At 42.7% G+C, this 19360-nt stretch overlaps 3 protein-coding genes and 1 long non-coding RNA gene across 13 annotated transcripts in view; 3 read left to right on the plus strand and 1 right to left on the minus strand.

Moving 5' to 3' along the window:
• The window catches only part of LOC143431440 (protein bric-a-brac 1), a 102502-nt gene extending 99387 nt beyond the window's left edge, over positions 1–3115 (plus strand). The window contains exons 3-6 of one of the 5 annotated variants that reach the window (XM_076908167.1): positions 989–1169; positions 1824–1915; positions 2107–2346; positions 2462–3115. In XM_076908167.1, the coding sequence (XP_076764282.1) occupies positions 989–1169; positions 1824–1915; positions 2107–2346; positions 2462–2982 (1034 nt within the window). In that variant the 3' untranslated portion in view covers positions 2983–3115. Of the gene's footprint in view, positions 1–569; positions 647–988; positions 1170–1823; positions 1916–2106; positions 2347–2461 lie in introns of those variants that run through there. The other 4 variants (XM_076908168.1, XM_076908169.1, XM_076908170.1 and 1 more) reach the window with 4 other exon arrangements.
• A 962-nt stretch (positions 3116–4077) lies between these two features.
• Positions 4078–6691, plus strand: LOC143431565 (uncharacterized). Of its 2 annotated transcripts, none has more exons than XR_013102722.1 (3): positions 4078–5246; positions 5299–6225; positions 6262–6691. It is a non-coding gene; the product is annotated as an uncharacterized LOC143431565 (long non-coding RNA). The 2 variants fall into 2 exon arrangements; XR_013102723.1 differs by having other exon boundaries at positions 5299–6220; positions 6272–6691.
• A 2791-nt stretch (positions 6692–9482) lies between these two features.
• Positions 9483–13479, minus strand: Nucb1 (Nucleobindin 1). 3 transcript variants are annotated; one of them, XM_076908189.1, is made up of 12 exons: positions 13280–13479; positions 13078–13154; positions 12293–12425; positions 12111–12215; positions 11795–12016; positions 11618–11714; positions 11438–11514; positions 11266–11368; positions 11010–11190; positions 10784–10937; positions 10454–10495; positions 9483–10248 (listed from the first exon to the last, which is right to left on the minus strand). In XM_076908189.1, exons 3-12 carry the CDS (start codon positions 12419–12421, stop codon positions 9817–9819), a joined length of 1542 nt encoding a protein of 513 aa, XP_076764304.1. In that variant the 5' UTR covers positions 12422–12425; positions 13078–13154; positions 13280–13479; the 3' UTR covers positions 9483–9816. The 3 variants fall into 3 exon arrangements, with proteins under 3 accessions (XP_076764304.1, XP_076764303.1, XP_076764305.1); XM_076908188.1 differs by lacking the exon at positions 13078–13154; XM_076908190.1 differs by lacking the exons at positions 10454–10495; positions 13078–13154 and having other exon boundaries at positions 13280–13478.
• Positions 13175–19221, plus strand: LOC143431446 (twisted gastrulation protein homolog 1). 3 transcript variants are annotated; one of them, XM_076908200.1, is made up of 4 exons: positions 13175–13196; positions 18081–18309; positions 18379–18585; positions 18681–19221. In XM_076908200.1, exons 2-4 carry the CDS (start codon positions 18090–18092, stop codon positions 18986–18988), a joined length of 735 nt encoding a protein of 244 aa, XP_076764315.1. In that variant the 5' UTR covers positions 13175–13196; positions 18081–18089; the 3' UTR covers positions 18989–19221. The 3 variants fall into 3 exon arrangements, with proteins under 3 accessions (XP_076764315.1, XP_076764314.1, XP_076764313.1); XM_076908199.1 differs by lacking the exon at positions 13175–13196 and adding an exon at positions 15838–15920; XM_076908198.1 differs by lacking the exon at positions 13175–13196 and adding an exon at positions 15942–16197 and having other exon boundaries at positions 18681–19213.
• The last annotated feature ends 139 nt before the right edge of the window (positions 19222–19360 follow it).

Below are 19360 nucleotides of genomic sequence, written 5' to 3' on the forward strand. Positions count from 1 at the left end.
GGATTTCAGTGGCTCGTTTATAAAAACGAACGCGGATCACTCGCGGTTCCCCGGGCTTACACACACGCGCGCGCGCGCGCGCGCATATTCGGTACACGCGCACGCGCGCTCTTCTTTCCAATTAATTGTATTAATCGTCAAATTGGAGGATGCTCAATTAAACCCAATAAGTTAACTATTAAATAATCGTTGCGAATTGAGGCCAGCCGTCCGTGGCGTAGCCGGAGTATTCGAGTGCACGCGGAGTCAAACGATTGCGAGCCTGCGATTACCGTTTATCGTTAAGCTAAATATTTTCTATTAACGATCGAGCTTGTTTCTTTAAGAAACTATTTTCCTTTCTACTCCTCTTTCTCTCTCTCTCTCTCTCTCTCTCTCTTCCTTCCCCTTTCTCTTTCTCTTTCTCTTTCTCTTTCTTTATGTTTCATTCCATAACGATTGTACGCCAACGATAATACAATCGATACGTTAAACGTACACGACACGCAGTGTTTATTCCCCTCCCCCCCCCCCCCCCCCCCCGTCTCCCCATCCCCGTTGCAAGTGGCCTCTCAATAGTTTGTTCGCAGGTACGCTCCGTCCAAGCAGCTACAAAGGAACCTAACAACGTGATACTCGCACCTTCGTCTCGACTTAGCTACGTCTGGTTATTTATCCTATTTATATGTCCTATATACTTGCATTGTTTCGTCGAATTAGAATTCGATGCATTCGCATTGTACGTTCGCGCGAATCGACGCGCGTCCGTTTACACGCTCGCGGATCAACTTTTCGATCGATCGCCCGTTTCGATTCGTTCTACGTTTACCAAACTTGTACCGCGGCAACGCGGTGGTGAACGCTCGATCGAAAGGTTGGTTGTGCCCGCGATTATCCGATAACCGTTCACCGATCCCTCTTTATTACTCGCGTCTGACCACTGAAAATTACCACTTTTCTAACGACGTGCTTTTTCTGTTTCCTCTTTTCTGCGGGGGGCGTAAACTAGCAGACAGCTACCAGTATCAGCTGCAGTCGATGTGGCAAAAGTGCTGGAACACCAATCAGAGCCTGGTGCACAATCTACGGTTTCGAGAACGCGGCCCACTGAAATCCTGGCGACCGGAAACGATGGCGGAGGCGATCTTCAGCGTCCTGAAGGAGGGACTGTCGTTGAGTCAGGCCGCAAGGTAAGCCAGCCCTCCTCGCTGTTCCATTCCATCCACCATTCCGAAAGTTAACCGAATAAAGAATCGTCTCGATTGCATCTGCCTCAGACATTTTCCATCGTTTAAGGCAAGCGTCGGGAAAAATGTGATTATTAGATGGATATTTCTGGCGCGACGAGACAAATTAAACTAAGAAAGTTCATCGGACCGCGTCGCAACGAGAATCGAGGCTGTGAATGATTAATTAAAACGACGGTGCCGTTCGATAGGCTCGATCCACAGACGACCGCCAACTGTCGACCGGTTTTTCCAGCAACGAAATTAATTCCGCACCCCGTGTTGCAGTTTCTGTTTTGTTGCCTGGAAAGTTTCGAGCGATTCAGGCGGCGGGAACGATTTAGTTGCGAGGAATCGCGGTTGCGGCAACCGCCGGTAACGCGAAAAGCGGCCGGATGTAAATGGGTCAAAACACGGGAGAAAACAATCGGCCGTTCGTTCGAACGTTCGGCGAACGGTCGGTCAACTTAAGAACTTTTACAACCGGCTCGTAAAACACGCGTATCGCGCAGCCGTCTGTACGCGTTTATTACGCGTGCTCGTTAAACGGGTTCTTTCCATTTCTGCGAACGTGATTTCAATAACGATTTTCCGAAACTTGTTACCGTTCTGTTGCAGGAAATACGACATCCCGTACCCGACGTTCGTGCTGTACGCCAATCGGGTACACAATATGCTGGGTCCGAGCGCTGATGGCGGGGCCGGTGAGTGTTAGTTGCCATTTTCACCATAAAATCGCGACCTTGCCGTTTCTCTTCAGGTTTTTCGTTTTCACCTGAAAGTAAGAATTAAAGCGGGTACAGAATAAAAGTGGAGAAACGGCAGAACGTCCCGAGCAACCCAGACGTTGGATTCCGAAAGGATTCAGAAGGTACTATTCACTTGCTTTTTGGCTGCTCAGATCTTCGTCCGAAAGGTAGAGGCAGACCGCAAAGGATCCTGTTGGGCGTTTGGCCGGACGAGCACATCCGCGGGGTGATTCGCGCCGTCGTCTTCCGCGACGGCCAGTCTCCGCACATCGTCAAGGAAGAGCCGACTTCGATGTATCCGAGTTTAGCTAATTACGCGGCCTGCAACGGCCCCGAGGGCGCAGTCAGCCCAGGAGCGGCAGCCGCGGCCGCGGTTGCCGCAGTCGCTCAAGGTAACGAACGATCCGGACGCGCGAGCCCATTTCTATCTCGATTTCTACCTAGCGCCTATTACTATAGTAGACTATGAATTAAGAAATGAACACGGTGCTCGTTGTTGACGCGTAGGGCTGCGGCATCAAATGTGCAGCATGGTAGCGGCGGCGCACTCGCAGCAACACGATATGATGGCGACAAATTTGTCGACGAACCTGTCGACGAGCCTCTCGTCGAACTTGCAGGCAGCGATGCAAGCCAGTCAGCATCATCACAACAGCAACCCCGGCGGCGTGCCTGGTATCGGTAGCAACAACGGCGGGGGTGGTCCCGGGGGTAACAACGGGAATTCGCCGTTGAATCTAGGTCTGGCTAGTCCAGGCTCGGGTGGACCACCGGAGAGCCCGATGGAGAGCCCTCTCGCGAGTCCACTCGGCCCTCTGATGGATCCCGGGCACATACCAAGCAGCGTAGAGGTCGGCATTGGCGTCAGCGGTATGACCTACAAGCCGGCGCGGAGTTTCGTCAGCCCGCGGCCGGAGAATCTCTTCCAGGAGGATATCGCGGATCTCGTAAAGAGCCCTCACGGTCTCAAGGACAAGGATAAGATCCCCGTCAAGTTAGAGCCGTTGACGGACTCGCGTTGCGAATAATAACCTCGTAGACGAGCAGCAACGGATCGAACGAACCGAGAGTAGAGTCGTTCGCGCTTCCTAACAGGCGCCTTTCGCCTTTCCGTTCCCCTACGAACACGCGAACACCGCGTAACCGAATCTCCGCGGTGGCGGCATTTTCGTTATACGGATTTAGTCGAAACGATCGACGATCGAACCGAGTCCGTATACCGTTTATTCGTCGTCCTCGCGGCGACACATCCACAGTATACCAAAGCGATCCACGCGGTTAGATCGCTTCAGACTTACAATCAAAACGGTACACGATGCTGCGAAGAGGAGAGAAGAGAGTAACAAACTACCGATCTCGAGCATCGCCCCCGTAGGTCGCGCCTATATTTTATTCCCGTTGCGATGCTGCGGTTGCACACGCGTACACCCGTCGTCTGCGGACACCGCGCTTACACACTCGAGATTTATACATACATATAATATATCTACGCCTATACGATAATCGTACATTTAATATGCCAAATGTGTATAGTAATTGGCGAGCGGTCGGGGGCCGCGAGCCAGCATTCGCGTCAAATCGATCGTCGCCGCGAACACTCTTGGCAAAATTCTTCGACTCGCAGAGTTTTTCTCGGGCAAACGGCGTTATTCAAGAACCGTGTTAAAATTCCCATCGAACGGGGAGAGTGTCGATTCGAAAAACGTTGCGCTTCCGTAAAACTAATTTGTCCGAGAAGCGAGACACAGAGCGAGAAGAGGGTGTACAGAAATTCGCTTCTTCGTACTGTTCGTCGAGCGCGGGGAAACGACTAGGATTGATCGCGTCTATGAGATGAAAGACGTGGAAACAAAACAAAGGAACGAGAATTGTTCGCGAGAGAGAACAAAACCGATCGCTGTACTTTATTAAGTGTAATGATTGCCTTCCTGCCATATTTGGGGTATGCCAAGTATAAAAATTATAAGGTTTAGAGATTAGGAAACGAAAAAAATGAAATTAATGGCGACACTACCGCGAAATTCATTGAATTTGGAACAGGTGAAAATGCCGGTGTGTCTGCGCGCGAGTATCGAATGCCTGTTGTTCGTGTTCTGCGTGTTGTTCCGAGCGAAAGAAGTCGAGCGAATGGCCGTGATCGCCTGTGGGTGAATGCTTTTTTCCCGGAAAGATCATGCTATTTTTCAAAATTTTACATATTACGCGTACGCATACCAGTTTCCACGAAGGGACCCTCGATCCTCGACAATCGGAGAACGATGCGTGCCGAGTAGTCGTCGACTCGAACCGATTCCTTTTCCAACTTGTCCAAATTCTACTCGAAATTTATTTCGAACGATCCGCCTCTACTCCTTGATCGTACTTGTCACGATCCATCGTTCAGAGATATCGTGCGACGTCTACGAGCGTGTTCGTATTGGATCCTAGTCATCCTATAGGAACAGCTGGAGAGGAAGACAAAGAGAGAAAGTGAGATACAAAAGGTGAGGAAGAATGAGCGAGAGATTGAGAGAATGTATCGGAAGAAATAGAGAGAAAGCAAGAGGAAAGGGAACGCTTGTGACAGAGAGAACGGAACTTTCTAAACGAACAAAGGAAGCAAAATTTTTTAAGGTGGCACACACTGGTTCGAGTGACTCTTTGTAAGTATTTAAAAATTAAAGAAAAAAAAAAAAAAAACATTCGAAGTGGCCTTCTGTAAAAGGAAAAGACCATTGCTTTTCGCTTTTGCTCGGTGAAAAAATGGGGCGTATAGGCTGTCCGTCGTGTTATCCGTTATCTAGGCAATTTTTTGGAAAACGTTGTTCTCGCGTCACTCCCCTGCGAAAGCTTTAAACGGTTTGTCACGTTAATTATCGGCGATTAGAAAATTAATTCGGGAAAACCCTAAAACTCGTTATTCTTGATACGAAAGATTTTTTGGACGAAGCGAAAATATTCAGGCGTTCTGTGTCGAGGTGGAAAAAGGAGAAAAAAAAAAAGTACCGATCGTGTACGTTTTATTTTTTCGTATAAATCGAAACGATACGCGGACCGAAGAACCGATTAACTGGAAAAAGTGAAGGTGGGCGGGAGAGACGGTAAAACTGCGCGATTTTAAAAGATTTTATTACGATTTAGGCTTAATGTGTTCAACGAGAAGGTAAATTTGAACGAAACCAAGGGGTAGGTAGGGTGGAGCAAAAGAAGAAATTCGCGAGTTCAAGCGAGGGGATGAGGGGGAGAGGTTGGGAGAGAAAAAGAAAAGTTAATGTATTCAAAGAATCGCGAACGAAATTGTGAGAAAGAATTAGTCGGAAAGCCGGAGAAGAAGGGGTTAGGGAGAAAGTGTGCGAGCGAGCGAGAGAGAGAGAGAGAGAGAGAGAGAGGGAGAGAGAGAGAGGGAGAGAAAAGGTTGGGGCATGTGAACAAGCGCGAGAATGTGGAAATGATTAAAATTAATATTGTATAAAAAAAAAAGTAGTAAGTGCCTTCCAAAGAAAAAAAAAAATTTAACGTGTCCCGTAGACCGTGACCACTTGTACGTGATGAATAATCGTTCGAAATTTCGCATCACCGAATAAATCGTTTGTGACCGAAGTGGAAAAAACAGGAAATGCGGAAAGAGAGACAAAGAAAGGTAACCAGGATACACAGAGTACAGAGATGATAAAGATGCAGAGAATCATTTGTGGGGACGTTGCGTAAAATGAAACATTTTTCTCATATTGTTAATACGTGTTCTCTTCGTCTCGTCTCGAAGTCTTAGCGACGCTGCGCGATTTCTACCAAGATCAAACAGCACGATTTATAGTCGAGGATAGAATCAAAGGAGGAACTTGAATATTTTGCGAAAACTTTAGATTTCCCTTCCGTCGATTACGCAATGTTTCTACGAAGCTTTTGTGTGCGTGTAGAGCGAATGTACAGAATCTACAAGCAAAACCTGAGAAAAATTCTGTTTTGGATCAACCCACCACCGGTAATACCCTGAATGGCATATTCTCGTAAACGTTTCTTTTCGATTCGCTTACACGAGAGAGTGGAGCGGAGATGGACGGTAATAAACAAGAAGGGGGAAACACGTAACTGAATTACCAGAGGGATCGGATATTTCGAGAATCTTTCGTTTACGCATTTTGATATATTTGAGAACAGATGAAGAAAAACACAAAGATACTTATATTACATACATAAGGTGTAAGTGAACAAAAAAGAAAAAAAATGCATCTAATACGCTATTACTGATATAGGACACAAAGTAAAGTAAAATAAAGTAAAGTAAAAGTAAAGTAAAATAAAATAAAATAAAATAAAGTAAAGTAAAGTAAAGTAAAGTAAAAATATATATATGAAACAAACAAACAAAAAAAAAAAATATATATATATATACATAAATTAATATATTGACGCGCTATAAGGTTGCTACTGGATACGTTTTACGTTGATGGAAGATGACGATGCAGTTTTCCGTTCATACGTCGTCGAGGACGAAACAAAAATTCACGAGGAGAATATAATTAGAGAAAAGTAAGGACCTTAGAGTCAAAGACAAAGTAGCTGTTAGAATTTTTATCGAGGCAACATAAAGACCGACGGGCGTGACGCTAGTATAGCAATTTCGAGAGAGAAAACAACCTACCCATTTATCCTCGTGGCTTGTGCGTTTCGCTCGCTTTATCGATCGACCTCTCGGGTTTTCGATCGTTTTCTCGATCCGCGTTTGCTTTGGTCGTCCCATTTCGAAACGCTTTACGCGAACGAAACAAATTCTTCGAACGAATTCGGACGAAGAAACGTAACTAACGACCGATAAGGTGTGAATCGAGATTGCGAAGCGGAAAAGTCACGAGAGAGGGAAAGAACTGTTGTAGAATTGTATTAACGAGGATTTGCGCGAATTTCGAGATTAGAGAGCAAGAAAACTGTTGGCGGACGAGATGCGTTCAGCCGCAGGGTGAGGAAACACTCCGGCTGCAACTGCAAAACCAATTTCTAACGTTCGTTGGTAATTAAAGAATACGCGAAACAGGATATGAAATGTATCACGCACGCGCCGAATCTTTCCTTTATTTTCGCCTTAGCTTCAAAAGGTGTAACGTCGTATTATAATAATAATAATAATAATAATAATAATAATAATAATAATAATAATAATAATGATGATGATGATGATGATGATGATGATGATGATGATGATGATGATGATGATGATGATGATGATGATGATGATGATCGATCCGACGCTGCACACGCTACACACTTGTACACGAGAGAGAAAGAAACTAGGAACCCGATTAAGAGAAGCCAAGCAAGCTGTATGAGTAAAAGCGATAACAAAACGTAGTAATCCCGTATCCGCGATTTAGCGACTAGTTTACAGGATGTGTAACACGTAAACGGCGTTTAGCCAGAGGTACGTTACCACGGTGGAAGGAACACGGTTGAAGAACGGCAGTATTCGAAGAAACGAACCGTTCCGATTTGCAGCAACCGACCGTTTCTCTGCTACGGTAACGGCCGAACCTTTGAGAATAAACTAGGTGGCATCCTAATTTACAGAAACTATTAGTCGAACAATAGAACCGCACATTTTGCAGAATCCGATTATTTAATCGTATACAACCGGCCGGTGGGCCAATATCCCACACACACACACACACACACAACGCGCGCACGCACTTGACCATTTCGCATATGCGTTTCGCGCGATAGTACACACACACACACACACACACACACACACACACACACACACACACACACACACACACACACACACACACACACACACACACACACACACACACACACACACACACACACACACACACACACACACACGTCCAGGAAAAAATCGGAACATTGAACGAGCAAAGAGAAGAAGAAAAGGAGGGAGGAAAAATAGGGAAAAACAAGAAACGGCCGATGAACAGAATAAAAGAGAAAAAGGCAAAAATGATCTGAACAAACGATCGAAAGAGAGATAGAGAGGATCGAAGTGAAATAGAGAGCGAAAGAACGTATTCTTGGGACAAAGTACACTAAAGGAGAACACACAGTATGTTACGCGAAAAACAAGCATAACCGCGCGTTCACTGTAAATAGAAAGGATGCAACATTATTATACGACACGGTTCATCTTTATTCATCATAATCTGTAATATATTTATTTGTTCGATCGCGTAGAGATACTTTATGTAGTTTAAAATCCGAGCCTCTGTTCCATTTAAATAAATTTGCCGCGAAAGCGCGTTAAGACACAAGGCATTGGTCGATGCACTGAGAGGCAGGAAAGCGTTCTTTTTGGTACGACAAATATTTTTGAAAGCGCTTGCAAATAAAGTTCTAGAGCGCGCTGACCTCCGACCAGTGCCTCGGGATAATTAGAAGTGAAATCAAGAAGGACAGGTGACGCGTTCTCGCGATCGAAGTTGATCGTAGCAAAATAATCCAACCAGTTCTTACCTCGAAATTTAAAATGCCCTCTGAATCAGTATCACGGCTGTTGTACACACACCTCGATCGCTTTTCAGCTTCGATCGTATGATTCTGCGAACCGGAGAGTCCAATTTTTCTTCGTTTCAGTTTCTAATCTCGATAGATTCGTTCGAAATCATCGCGATCTATAATAGAAGACGCTCGCTGTCCAAGAACGACGACAAGCGCATGTTTCTTTGCAGATGGCGATAGTTTGTAGTTATTGTTCTTTTTATTTACCCTAAAACAAAGTATTTCTTTTTAAATAGATAGTCGAATTGATTAAATCGATACACCCCTTATGAATAGTTGCGCGCCTCTTTAAGGATGCGTTCGAAAATATGTGTATGTACCCGTGACTAATCGCGAAGTGACGTTTCTTTTCCTTTTTTTTCCAAACACCTCGGTTTATATGAGGCTTTGAAGATAATTTACTTTAGTCACGGATGCAAGCAAAACCTGTCACCCATTACAAATTCCTCTTTTATTTATTACCGATTAGCAGGTAAGATGACGTTCTACCGACATATGCTATAATTATAAATACACCGTATATATAGTGGAGTAAGCGTTACATTACCTACCTACCTATCTATCTACCTACCTACCTACCTACCTACCTACCTAACTATCTACCTACCTACCTACTTACCTACATACCTAACTACCAACCTACCAACCTACCCACCTACCTACCCACCCACCTACCCTACCTACCTACCTACCTACCTACCTATCTACCTACTTACCTATCCGTACTTCACGGGTGAAACACACAGATGAATCACGCAATCATACATTTAAGTTGCTATTTGGCACGTATACCTAAGTAATATACTAACATAAACAGTATGCAATAATAAATATGAGAAATTAAATATCGTCTATTTCACTGGAAAACTCAATATACCCTGCCTATGTGATTTATGTTTCGTTTCATACGTTATATCAATTAGTATCCTTGATAAAAATCACAAGTTTCGCATAGACGAGAACGACGAGTACCCCTATCTATGTTCGATAAAGAATGAAGGAACAAATTATTTTTGAATAAATAATTCTTTCCGCCTTTTTCGAAGGAAAGTGAAATAATTTTATTTAGATTCCATGTAATAAATAAATTGACCAACCTTGTACGACGGATATGACGTTAGCGTTCTCCATGCGACTATGTAGATAGTATAATCGATGAGAAAATGAAGCGAAAAGAAGTCATGAAAATATTGTGAAGTAACAAAATCGATTTTTTCTCTTTTCATAGATCAAACAGATATTCTTGTCAAACATATTTATCTTATCTTATCTTAAATTATACTTTTCCTCGTCAAATGGTGTCCCATTTTTATTAATCTCTTTGGGCATAGGGAATTACCCAGATTGTTCATTCGATTGACTTTGTGTGACTATTCTGTTGAGCCATCATTGCGAATCCCAACCTTTTGCGGTACTTGATTCAGGTTACTTTGATGCTGTTGAAAATTCGGAGCTTGGTATTGGCTTTGTTGAACTGGCATTTGTCCTTGTTGATGGTTTTGTTGAGCCAAAACTTGTCCTTCGTGTTGCTGTACCGGTGCAGGGCCAGAATGCAACTGTTGCACGGGAATTTGCTGATTCGCCGACTGGTACTGTTGCTGTTGCGACAAACCCGGATGATACTGTTGCTGATTAACCTGACCATGAGTTTGTTGTTGCTGTTGAGGAATTTGTGGCTGTTGATGATATTGCGGATGTGCCTGGTTCTGGAATTGTTGCTGATGCACGACATTTTGACTTGGATCTACTTGGGGGGGTACTATTCCATGAGCAGCCGGCGCATGTCTATTATCCGGCGGGAACTGAAAAATATTAACCAAATTGCGATCAATTTATTGAACTTCAATTTCTAACAACTAGGCGTAGATCAATTCAAGATACAAAAGAAAATTTTTCCAATCTTTCTTTCTCAGTATCTCACATTATAAATGATCGATTATTGAGACAAAAGATGATTATAAACCATATTTTTGTATAAGCTTCCTTCGAGAAATTAAAATTACTTACCGATTCAGCTTGTACAGGTATACTACCTGAGTGCGGTGGTGACTAATGACAGCAACAAAAAGTGCACAAGCTAATTATTATCAATTACAAAGACACAACAAACAATGGGTTTTTAAAACAAAATGTGTTACATGTTACATAGTAACGTTTAAACTAGCTCATCGATTCGTACATGCCACTAACTAAACGTGTATATTAAAGCATCAAAAGGACTAAATGGTAACAATTATCAACGATATGATATACACGATTAATGCAAGAACTATGTGTATGTATATACTTGTAAAAAACAAAAGTTAACTGCAACTTTTACCGTGTTAATGTACTTACTATTCCTTGGCGGATATTCTTCATATCTTGCTGCTTTTGCCATTCGAATTGTTCAAACTCCTCCGGAGTGTAAATTTGTTGTTCGTCTAGCGATTGCCACCCATCATCTTGTTGAAAATCTGGCTTCTTCGTTTGCTCCAAAAACTCTTCGTAACTAATATAATAATGTTGCAATAATGTTATAATAATCATTATTTAAGCTACGTAAAAGATGTTTATCCGATACCTAATGAGACCATCTTTGTTCAAATCGGCTTCGTTGAATACATGCTCTCTCATCCTTTCCATTTCTTCAATCCGTCTTAACATATCTTCTTGTGGCGTTCCTTGGGCATAAAGTTTATCCAGCTCTTTCAAAAAAAGAGCTTTGACTTCGTCTTGATCCCACACTCCGTTGCCATCAACATCTGAAGTATTAGATTCCAATAAATCACGTAAAAACGCGTAACGATATACAAGGAAAACAAAGATAAATATAGTACCATGGAAAAAGAAAAATGTTCTAGGATTAAATTCTTCGCTTTCCATATGATCTTGCTTTTCCCATACTTCCTCTAATTGTTGTTTACTTCCTGGATGATGTACCTAAAGAAAAGAAAAAAAACACGTAGCAAGGAACAAATATGTAGATATAGAAGTATATTTATTACATACAGGTTTGTGTTTTAATCGCTTTTCCTTCAATGCCTGTAGCTCTTGTTCATACTTTTTTTTTTCTAAATCGTTCATATCTGTGACAAAAAAATATACAAAAAATACATGACAAAGTGTTACTTCACGCTATCATAAGAATGTTGTAAATATCCAAGTACATATTTCATTTATAATTATTACGTTTTAATTTTTCTTGTTCTTCATACTTTTTCTCCATTTCGTGCTGTTTAAATTCCATTCGTCTCGTCCTATCCGCTTCTGCCAAATCTTTAGTAGTCTGCGTAAAAGTAACAATTAAAATTAACCCGCGTACGTCCGATACTAAACTTACTTCATCCATTAATAGCAGTTTATTACCTTGGCAATTAATTTCTTTAAATCCTGAATCTCAAATGTACGTGTATTGGTATGATCTAAATGTTCGGGTACCTTTAAATGATCAATATCTAAACCATTTTTTAATTCGTTCTCTTTTGTAGCTAAATGTCTCAATCTTTCTAATTCCTCTCTCTTTATCTCATCCAATCTTGATCTAACATTGTGATTGACAAATTGTAACTGATCAGCTATCTTGCCAGTCTAATTAGAAATTAGATTAACAAGTAAGTATACGGTAATGTAAAATTTATCTTTAATATTTCGCTTTGACGAAACATTGTTCGACTAAACCTACACGTATATCCGCGTCGTCTGCTTTCTCCAACTTTGCTCGAAACTCAGGGTCGCTCTCCAATACTTGAACTACTTCCATCAAATATCTACGATACTGTATTTCTGCCTGAACGAAAAGATTTCGCTATAAGTTAATATTCGCTATAAGTACCGTAAACTGACCGGGTACTGAAAAATACATACTACTTCTTCCATACGTCTAGCATCGTTATCGCTGTCGCCTTCCTCGTTTTGGCTCTTTTGATTAACAGGTGGTGCAACTGTCAACTGAACTGTTACACCAATTACAAGAAGTAATAGGAAATAGTGCATATTTCTGTAACAGAAGATTGGGCAACTGTACAAGTGAAAATAACCATGGAATCGTAACAAAAATTGTAGAGCGATCAATAATTTAATGAAAGAAGAGAACGCAACAATAAGATAAAGAAGTAACGTATTGTTGATAGCTATTTTTTAATGTAATCCTAACAAATAAATTATACGCGTGCATACGATTTTCCTCTAACTGACAGGTTAAGTGTAGTTTATATTATTAATTCACCGTGGTTTGGTTAAACGAAACATTAATCACCCGCGCAGCGAACGCGCAACAGATGTTTAAAGGAGAAAGTTATCGCAATGGAGTATTTACAAGGAAAACGCGCTGATATGAGATTACACATTCCAAACATTCTGCCGAGCGTGTATCAACGATTACAATAGCTGACTAAACGAATAACGAATTAAAATTATCCAAAATAATAATACTTTACTGTTAATATACGATATCGTTAATAATCGAACGGGTATATGGTGACGTTTAAACTACATTTACGAGAAACATCGAACCCTAAAAATGGGAATTCCAGAAACATATGTAAAAATGTGAAATGTTCATAAATTCGAGGACAAACTGACTAAATGAGGTCACGTATAAAAAAAAAAAAGGTACATATACAAGAATTCTTCTTAATATTGTGATTTACCGTTACTTCGAATGCCTCGACGAGAGTATAAATGTCTAAATTTTCACTCGACACAGCGGAAGATTTGGTGCTCTCAACTAAAAGTTAACCAATGAAAAATCGCAGATCTTCGTACACGGGTAAGTAACCACAACAGTACATAATCGTATGTGATTAACGATTAAATGTGAGATGAAAGTGAGAGCGTATTCCGTCTACGTACCAAGAAATAGAAGCGTAGGTGCGATTGAGAAGTTGAATTGTGTGCGTCGCAACGAAGGAGGAAGACTACTGTGATACGCAAGTGTAACGTTTGTTTCCAAAATCAGTAATGACGCGTATGTCGCTCGTAGGACTGTCACTAATACGAGACAAATACACAGATTACAACACTCAACGCGACTCTGCAAGATCACCGATACATACTATTAACAATAATATCTAGTGACGTCAATCGCGTTCGAGGTTGCGTAGAAACTAAACACGAACTTGTAAACGAGAAGAATACGATTGATAGCGATTGCTACTGATTTATTCACGAAATTTCTCTCGGCTAGCTGGTTAATATTTCAGTCCATGTGCGATACATCTCTCTCTCTCTCTCTCTCTCTCTCTCGTTGCACAAGTTGTGAAATTTATACCAGTAGATGGCGATAACATCCTATTTTGCTGCTTAATATTTTCATACTTTTTTATCGATAGGATAAGAGACATATTTGGGAAGATCAGGTTGTTTTTTTTTTTTTTTTTTTTTTTTACTTTTTTTAAAATCATATTACACCTAATAAATGTAGATAAGTTAGATACTTACATATTATATCCTGCGTCAGAAATTTTTACGGCCTTTTAATCTACTCGACAGTTGAGCGTTGTACATGCAATTAAAAAGAAATAATCCATTAAAGGTTTCGAAAGATCCATGTCCATGAATAGATATTTTTATAGTTTTACCTTGACAAGCGAAGCGGTTCAAATGTGCGGTGAAAGGATCAAATATACATGATTGAAATAGAATATATATATATATGTATACGATAGAGATTATGACCACGCCCTTGCATTGATCGAATCTGTGTTTTATAACAAAATGACAACTCTAAAGAAGATGAATTGGAAACAGAAAGCGTACGAGAAAGGATGCGCGCAAAGATCTAAGACTAAGTTAGTAGATGTTGGAATCGCACAACGCGTGGCACTGATACGATCAGAATGGTTCTAAGAACAAGCTTATTGTATTAAGAGACACGGACGATAATTGAATGGACTATAAATCATAATTGAAAGATAAAGTTGAAAGCGTATCGAAATCTCGATGCTCCGTAAATATCGTAACGCATAATCGCTGTCTCCTCCTGTGCGGCTCGCAAGACGAAAATGGCGTTAAGAGAGTTCGTGGACGTTCACGGCCACCCCGACGAACCTTTGAATTCCTGGAACGGTCATTAGAAGAAAAGTATACCTGTGTCTACGATCCCTCGTAGACCTGTTACCTTGGGACAATGTTCGACCCGACAAGTGTTTTCGTATCTGATTGACCCATCTCTGGACGGAACTCCGACAAACAGGCTAATTTTTCTTCGAGCTAACGACCTTCGTATACCTGACTTCGGAATATACGACTAGCCTGCTATGCTCGTTTCTTCGTCATCCCGACTCTCTTTCGCTTCGGCTTTATGGCTTTCGTGTGACAGCGCACGACCAATTATTTCGTGCGCCGACACTCAAAAGACGCAGGGAACGCGTTTCTTGTACAATTTCAACTTGTCGCTGCCTTCTCTTCCTTCCCATGCTTCTGTTCTACGTAGGCGTTGATGTCTCTTATTCGCATTACTTCTTCGCGAGACTACTCTCTGGAAACACGAAAAATATACCTGTATTTGTTGTTAATTGCTCAATTCTCGCGAGCAATTGAAACGAAACGAAAACCATTTACTTTATCAATCGTCGCGAACCGCGTCGTCGACGCGACGGGGCACAGAATTTTGTGAACGTGCCACTTGACCGGAAACGAAAAAAATTCACGGAGGAAGCAGCTAAATGCTTAAACGCTCGAAACACTGGCTTAAATGTCGTTGATTGCAGTAGGAGGGAAATGAGAGAGGTTGCACACGAGAGGGCTCGTATCTCTGGTGGCGGCGATCATTTTTGAAAAATCTCCTCGTTTACGTAATTCGTTTCCTGTAAATGAAAAAATGTCATTTCAAGTTTAGCGAGTTAAGGGATGATGATCGCGCGAAGAAAGAAAGAAAGAAAGAAAGAAAGAAAGAAAGAAAGATAGAAGAGGCGGGAGGAGAGACAGCTCGAAGGCAGGTAAAAGAAAAAGTGAGGAAAAAATTGAAAACCAGTCTTGGTCGGTTAGCAGTTCCGAGACTATAATAGCAGAGCACGAGAGCTCAGAGCCAGAGGAGTCGCTCTCTCCTCCTTTTCCACCACCATCGCTATCAGCAACCACCACCACCACCACCACCACCAACAACGTGTTCGGCAACGACTTTGCGGTAACAAACCACGGCAGCGGCTGCAGGCAGGCAGGCACCGCCACCACCAACTCGCTTGGCTACCATCGCCAACACCTCCTTTTCCTCCTTCTCCTCCACCTCTTACCCTTTCCGCTTCTCCGTTTCTCTCGGTCCACGTCCTTCCTTAATTCAGTCCAATGAGAGTCGCTCTTCGATTCGTCGCACACGTCACTGATCCGTTCGCCTCGATTTTCAGGACACCGCACACCTTTTCTTCTCTCGATTTTCGCTAGGCTCGGGCAAGTCGCGTTTGCATCGCGAGATCGGAATTTTACAAACCGGTGCGGGACCGCGCAATACGCCGCGCCGATCGTAGAGGAACATCGCGGCCGGAGAAAGTGGCAGGTAGTGCTAGCAAGAGTGAAGATCGTTTGAACGAATGAGATCGATCGATCGTGCCCTTCTCTGGGAACAGCCGAGGATTTTACGCGAACACTCCAACATTTCTGTTGCGCACGAGAGGAAGCGTTGCTTTTACGATAAGGAGATACGCTCGATGGAGAGAACATGTTTCGTACCAGTCGCAACGCGAACCGGTTGCGCGTGCTTAAAATAGTTACCCATGCATAGGTTACCGCTCTGGCCATCTCTCGCTCGTTGGAATACGTCGCAGGACGATCAGGTAAATATCGATGCGTCTTTGCCGCCATTGCTATTTAATGCTTGATCAAAATCTGTCACAACCGCGAAAGGTTCGCGTCAACGACGTCTAATCGCAACGACTGCTGCGTTCCTCGACGCCGTCGTTCTCCGATCGACTAACTCTATCTATCGTATCGCGTTGATCACGAGTCGATCACGTTGTTGCATTTTACAGGCTAGTAAGTAAAGTTTGTAAAACGCGCGGTCCAACGAATATCGCGGTGAACGCGACGCGACGCGGTTACGCGATGGTCCCCCCGCTATTCCGAGATATCGGATTCTTGCGAAACGTTTATCTTGGCCGCGTGCACGCATTTAGATTTGACCATTTCACGATCGATCGATCGATCGATCGATCAGTCTCTCTGCTCTCTATTTACCTATTACGTTTATAGTTGGGGAACTCGCGCAATTTTTTTACCGGCTCTTATTGGATAGAATCCTCCTCCTTCTCCTTCTTTCTAAAGCAACACGAGAACAAGACTGAAGGATAAATGAGAGGAGAGCAAAGGAAAAACCCCCTCGATGGGAATTCGAACGTAGGTACTGGATATGCTACGACGCCTTCCACGAAGGCGATTGCCGTTTGTTATTGAAGTTATTCCATCGCCTCGGGCCAGAACAAGGCGAGGCTGTAAGCACGACTGTCCCTGGATGACGAACGTTTACATTTCAATACAGCTGGCATTTTTCTAAAACCGTTCGGTCTCTAGTCGCGATGCGCGCGATGCCTCCATCGCGATTCCTTCGTTGCATAGGACATCCGCAGCATTTCAATTAGCTACTTCGTCGAATAAAAATTGCAGCCGTTTCTTCACGATTTATCGGCGTGTTTGCGATAAAGGCGGAGGCGCATCGTTCGAACGGACACGCTTTCTTTTCGGAGAATTTCCAATATATTTGCGAAAGGTCTCACTCTCGCAAAAGATCATCGATAACTGCATTCGGTTGGTTACGGATCTTTGAGATCTCGCGCTGGGACTTATCGAGTCTCAAAGATGGTGGATGAAACAAACCCTCCCAAGTTTTAGTTTCTGATCCTGTTGTTAGGTTAAAGTTCCTCACGACCCCATTGAAACCAATAGTCGCGTTTACTGTATACGTACGCGATGAATTCTGGAATCTCGGTTGCGAAACTTACCACGCGTAACATCGAACGCGTTCTGTTTTTCCAATAGAAAGAACGTTCGCGTGTAAACGAAAATGGTAAAACGACGTAGGTATCGATATTGGAAGCGCAATTCTTTCCAGATCGACACGTCTAATATAAATAGCCATTGGCTATTATTCAGCTGGCATCTTCGGGAGGTGTAATTATCGCGCGTGCAATCATTTTTGCATGAAATTATTGCCGCATTCCTGGCTGGTTTGATGCGCCGTTTAAGAAGAGTTACGGGTAGGAGATTGGCTTCGATAGAGAAAGGGATTGTTCCGATCATGTAGGAGATTAAAAATTCATAGTTTTGGCATACAGCCGCCCCTCTTAATGCAATTCTGACTCACGTTCATGAATATTCTTAATAACCTTAATCGAGCTTCATGGTCGTAATCAACGCACGCGATTCACGATTCACGGTCTACCATAGCCCCGCGATAGCGGACACGCGTGTTCTTGCTGTTTCGTGATGTTACATTGTCAAGAGGAAGTAGCGGCAATGTATGACCGTTTTAATTGCTTTCGATAACCTTTGCTCCCCGAACATATGTAAACTTGTATACTCTCTTATTCCCATCGCTGTATAATTATCTTGGGAGTCTGGTCTTCGAGACTACGACGCGTTTCATTTTGCGCGAAAGAGAATTGCCAACATTTATCAGTGCGCATTATCGCAATACGGAATATTAATGACTTTGTGTCTTCAGAGCATTACGATGAATCGGAGCAGAACGCTAGTCGCGGGTATCAGTAGTATCTTACTTCTGGCGGCAATCACCAAGTATTCCGACGCCTGCAACGAAGCGATCTGTGCCAGTGTAGTGAGCAAGTGCATGCTTACGCAGAGTTGCAAATGCGATCTCGTTACTTGTACCTGCTGCAAGGAATGCTTCTCTTGCCTTAGTTACCTTTACGACGAATGCTGCTCCTGCGTAGGTGAGTCCGACAAACAGTCTGATGCCGTGCACATTTATATTCGTTGCTCGTATAATTTCTGTTCCGCAGATCTATGTCCGAAACCAAACATCACGGACAATCCACTGAGCAAAAAGTCTCACGTGGAGGATTTCAAGGAGCCAATGCCAGGTCTGTTTCAAGCGTTAACCGCTGAACCGGATCCGCACGAGCGTTGGCTTACGTTCACCTTTCCGGTGGATTTTGACATGTCTCTGTTTACACCAAAGCACGAAAAAGAGATGAAATACCATATGCGTATGTATTAAACGCGTCGCGAAATTTCTTGCGTCTCTCTTGCCAAGATGTTTGCCTACCATTTTTGTTTCGACGAGAATGTATGCTCTTTCCAGAAACCGCTGACGAAGAGGTGCATCCGCTTAAACCGAATGTAATGACGGTCAATTGCACCGTTGCGTTTATGGCTCAGTGTAACTCCTGGAACAAATGTAAGGCATCTTGCCAAAGCATGGGCGCTACCAGTTACAGATGGTTTCACGATGGCTGCTGCGAGTGTATAGGTGATACCTGTATCAATTACGGAATCAACGAATCGAGATGCAAACACTGTCCGCTGGACAAGGAAGAAGACGATTCGAAAGATCAGTACGATGATTACGGCCAGGACGAAGACGAGTTGCCGGAGGACGAGATCGATTAACGATCGATAGTTCCGATAGTTTTTCAAAGTGAATTCTTTTTTAATCAAATTGTGTCGGGAAAGTGTGAGTGAAATTTAACTGGAAACAGTGACGCAGGCGAAGTTTGCACTTGTTACAACAAAAACTACCAATCGTGGTTTTATCCATCACTTCCCTTTAAAAGGGATTCGTTCATCGGATAGATTGTGTAATAATTTAAGTAATTGTGCTAAAAACAAGGCTAAAAGCCATCGACTTTCAGCATACTCGTAATGATATCTTCTAAATAGCGTTTGAGTTAACTAACTAAGCAGACCGCAAAAGATGGTGATCAGTTTTTAACGTGACTTGAGCAGCATATAGCACGCGAAGATCATTGCTCGTTTCGAAAT

The sequence above is a fragment of the Xylocopa sonorina genome, chromosome 18 (genome assembly GCF_050948175.1).
Source record: "Xylocopa sonorina isolate GNS202 chromosome 18, iyXylSono1_principal, whole genome shotgun sequence".
NCBI classification, from domain to species: Eukaryota; Metazoa; Arthropoda; class Insecta; order Hymenoptera; family Apidae; genus Xylocopa; species Xylocopa sonorina.